The sequence below is a fragment of the Phaethon lepturus genome, unplaced genomic scaffold (assembly GCF_000687285.1).
Source record: "Phaethon lepturus isolate BGI_N335 unplaced genomic scaffold, ASM68728v1 scaffold14566, whole genome shotgun sequence".
NCBI classification, from domain to species: domain Eukaryota; kingdom Metazoa; phylum Chordata; class Aves; order Phaethontiformes; family Phaethontidae; genus Phaethon; species Phaethon lepturus.
The window spans coordinates 136,209-140,772 of record NW_010544420.1 but is presented as its reverse complement, the minus strand read 5'-3'; the positions used below and the strand labels follow the sequence as shown (position 1 = coordinate 140,772).

Below are 4,564 nucleotides of genomic sequence, written 5' to 3'. Positions count from 1 at the left end.
GTAGGGAACACTAACTCCATCTATAGTGAAAAGACGAGTAGAATGGGCATACAGTTGCCCGGGGCCGGTTTGAATATAGTCTTCTGTGTAATCCTGAAAGGGCAAGATTCAGGCATCAGCCACTGCGTACAGCCACCACCGCTCTGGTCTTCGTGTGTAAAACACTATGACGTGTATTCTGAGAAAGGGTTTTTCTCTTAAGAGCTGAACAAACCCTGTTTCACACAACACATGCCTTTTTTACTCTTATTTTAACTGTTGAATCTTAACAGCATCTGGTATATTCCTTTAAAGAAGCAGCAGGCTGTGGTATTGAGGATCCTGATAATGGGGGCCACAGCAGAGCATTTCCAAAAAAACCTGAAAATGATCTTATTGTTCAATAACAATCTTTTGAGCTGTAAATATATATATTTTTTTAATTCTAATTCAGATGCTGACAACATGGGCTAAACAATTAATAGAGAAAAATTATGCCACAAAATATCAAGAACTTCATGTATATTTATTGTGCTGTGGGATTAATATATTAAAACATTTTCACTGGTTACCTACCACTAATTACTACCTTTATAGAAACAACTTCAAGGAATGTTCCTTCTTTCACAGTAAAACCATTTATCACACACCTGGTTTTAAACCACAACTTTAATACCACGTATTATACCAAGCAAAATGTTTTTCATGGATTACTCTAAACCAAAAAGAAAAACTGTCCCTTTGAACTCCATCTTTCTATCAGGAGTACAAGGTCAGTGACAGAAGCTGTTTTACTAGGAGCAGCAGAGAACATCTCCTAGAAACAACAGGCAGAGCAATTCAGCAGCAAGATCCCAACCTTTTGCCGTACGATCGTGCGATCTGCCCTCCCTAAGCGTTCACAGAGAAGTGTCACCCTTTGAAAAAGCAAATTCTGTAAAGTATTTCAGATGAATTGCACAATAGGACTGTCTGCCAGAATAGGTATCTCCACAAGAGCAAGTTTTCATGCTGTAGCAGAGAAAGGAGCACGTCATTAACAGCATCATGACAGTGTGTGTGGTAGGAACGCATAAAATAGCCTGTGATGTCATCTGATTCATAATCTGTTAATCCCCTTTCTTTGCAACTTTATCAGCCACAGGGATGTTTCTCTGCCAGACTAGTGTAATTGTAGCTGCAAACAAATCACCAGTAAAGTTCAGGAATTTTTGCAAGGTGCCATGTTGTAAAAGAGATGTCATCCTCGGGGAAGCCAAAAAGTCAGACAGGTTTGAGATGCACCTTTACAGCTCTACTGAAAGCAACACCTGATGTGCCTGCAGGTGAGAACTAGCCCCAAAGATGCTGCTCAATACTACCTTCTAGCATCTAAAAATCTTGGTGCCCAATGCTACCTTCCTGACGACAACTTTTTGTTTTCAAAGGCCATGTTAACACCTGTCACTTAAGCCAGGGACCAAGCAAGTTACTTACAGTAAAACAGTTTTCAGGACTTAGTGTCTACTGCTTTAATATAGACGAGAGAGGAAGTTACATATCGATGAGGGAAGGTGGGGGTATCTCGAGCAGCTTTACCTTCACGTTGACATCAGCTACTGACTGGAGCTGCAGCACGTGGCCACTGACAACAACATCCAGCAGCAAGGCTCCGTCTGAATCCAAGCCCCGGGCAATATGCGTCATTCGCAGAATCTCACCTATGAGTTTTAAGAGCACATTGATTTATAAACCATCCTAACCAGAGACTGACATTAGCCACAAAGTATCTGAATTGGGATCCCCTGACCAGTTATTTTACACTCATAGTTTTATAAGGGGTACCATGCTTATAATAAAAAACACTACTTGTTTCAAATTACAGCTCTAAAAGCTCTCTTTAAGGCTCAGAAAGCCACAGTCATTCAGAAAATATTGGTGTAAGCACAAGACTCAAAATTCAGCAACAGTTATATGCTATTTTTTAAGAAATGCAGTATCTATCAAGCTTATTGGAAACAGAAAGCGATGGCATATCACCGGTAACCAACCGGTTGCAAACTCCACTTGAGTTTCTCTCTTGAAGACCGCATCAGTGAGCGTAAACCCATTCATTGCTTCCCCAATTTCTTTTGCAGTTGTCCAATAAACTGGGCTGAGTATAGAAACAAGCTTTCTCATCGCCGGACCTGAAAGAAATGCCACATAACATTTGAGAGCTTTTTTTTCCTAGCATCATGCCACCCACATCAGTAGGAGTTGAATATAAAGACCTAAAACTAGTGTAACCCTTAAGATTTACAGCGGGAAAAAAAAATAGGTATTGGTATATTCAGAGGAATCATTTTACAAATACTAATGTACTAAAAGTAAATATTGAAATTCCCTTTTCCTCCCTCTGTCTATGAAAAGTTTATATCAGTTTCTTCAGTGACACTTAATGAAGTGGCGAAAACCGACATTGCACAGCCTGTCTCAAGGGAAAAAAAAGGGATAAAAACTAAAAAAAAAGCCTACCAAGGCTCCGAGGGACGTTTGTAATCTTTGCTTGTATTACTCTAGTGTCAGAGTCAGGGCTGTCCGTTACTGTGGCATTCAGGAAAGCAATTCCAAATTCAATATCATTAATATTTCCAATGACGCTGCCTTTGGCACGTGAAGGCCCACCTGTGAAGGGGAGGGAAGGGAGGAAGGGAAAAAACCAAACCTGTGAAAACTCTGCCTTCCGATATTTTGGGGAAGGGAAAATTCAGAAATACTGTCCAGCATTTGAAGAAGTAAGGATATTTCTGCATATATTACTAAATTATTTGTAAGATTAAAGCTCACAACCTGCAAATAACAGCATGCTGTACATACGTGGTCTGAGATATCTGCACAGTAACATGGGAATCGCCTTATGCACTCACCTCTGTCTGAAAAGCAGCAACTGTTGAACAGCATTCTCTAGGGCTATGTAACAGGTTACCAAAAAAACAGATCCAGCTGAAGGTGCAGGGGAGATTTAAGCCAAAAAAATAAATTACTCGGTCAACTGGCCAAGACATGGGAGAGCACCAGTCAAATTAGGTGTGCGACAGGCTTTCACCGTATTGTCCTCGCATGCAGGCTCTAAGTTAACTCACCGGGACATGCTTGGGTGTTACACCTGGATATCTGGGAGGAGTCTCCAGGACAAGGACGTCCACGATTTAACGGGGCTGGATTGGTGCACAGGCGTATTCGGGTCTGCTCGCCTCCTCCACAGGAAGCAGAGCATTGGCTCCATGTTTGCCACTGCCCCCAGTTTCCATCCACTGAGGAAAGAAGGAATGAAGAAAGCGACTTTTCATTTCAGATGTGTCAGGCTGCATCAGAGATGCTTTTGTGTCACTCCTTCCTGATGGAACCAATATGGTAGAGAAAAGGAAGCAGCTGAAAGGATGACACCACCACCTTAAGGGGCAGGCGTCAAGACCTCTCACCTCCGAAACACACCACCTTTAAAGTTTTGTTTGTGTATCAGCTGCACTGGAGACAGGGAGTCTCTGCCAGGGGATGATTCCAGAATAATGGTTGGAGATTTAAAAAGAGCTGGGTCATATTCTTCCCTCTGTCATGTTGAAGAGGTACCACGCTTCATGGCTGACCATGAGATACACAACCAACCACTGCCTGACATCTGCCAGCTGCTCTCCCTGGGAGGTTCTGCAGAGATACCTCCTGCCACTCTCTGCATCTGTTCCCTGAAAGTATCAGGCTACATAGAAGCTGATTTCTAAACTAAAAAACATTGCCACATGTATGCAGACCCATCACAAATCAGTTTGCAAAGAACAGCTGTCAATATTCAGACTCTCCTGTCATAGTTTTTGGTAGGCTGTCACTGAGGACACAGCCTTCCTGTCTAGAGGTTTGGGTGCTTTTACTCCTACCAAGAAAATATCTGAGATTGCACAGGTATGAAATTACAGAATCACAGAGCCATTCAGGTTGGAAAGGACCTTTAAGGTCATCAAGTCCAACCGTCAACCCAACACCACCATGCCCACTAAACCATGACCTGAAGCGCCACATCCACATGTCTTTTGAACACTTCCAGTGATGGTGACTCTACCCCCTCCCTGGGCAGCCAATGCTTGACCACCCTCTCAGTGAAGAAATTTTTCCTAATATCCAGTCTAAACCTCCCCTGGCACAACTTGTGGCCATTTCCTCTTGTCCTCTTGTCTCCCAAGCTGGTTACTTGGGAGAAGAGGCCAACATCCACCTCACCACAACCCCCTTTCAGGTAGCTGCAGAGAGCGATAAGGTCTCCCCTCAGCCTCCTCTTCTCCAGACCAAGCACCCACAGTTCTCTCAGCCGCTTGTCATCAGACTTGTGCTCCAGACCCCTCACCAGCTCCGTTGCCCTTCTCTGGACACGCTCCAGCACCTCAACGTCCTTCTTGTAGTGAGGGGCCCAACACTGAACACAGGATTCGAGGTGCGGCCTCACCAGTGCTGAGTACAGGGGCACAATCACTTCCCTGCTCCTGCTGGCCACACTACTGCTGATACAGGCCAGGACGCTGTTGGCCTTCTTGGCCACCTGGGCACACTGCCGGCTCATGTTCAGCTGGCTGTC

At 43.9% G+C, this 4,564-nt stretch overlaps 1 protein-coding gene across 1 annotated transcript in view; it reads right to left on the bottom strand.

The window, feature by feature from the left end:
- The window catches only part of LOC104622030 (hemicentin-1-like), a gene marked incomplete at its 5' end in the record, with an annotated part of 153,062 nt that overhangs the window by 14,705 nt on the left and 133,793 nt on the right, over positions 1-4,564 (bottom strand). Inside the window, 5 exon segments of the mRNA XM_010288684.1 lie at positions 1-93; positions 1,558-1,679; positions 2,010-2,147; positions 2,476-2,625; positions 3,084-3,254. The exon segment at positions 1-93 is cut by the window's left edge and continues 160 nt beyond it. Coding sequence (XP_010286986.1) covers positions 1-93; positions 1,558-1,679; positions 2,010-2,147; positions 2,476-2,625; positions 3,084-3,254 — 674 coding nt within the window.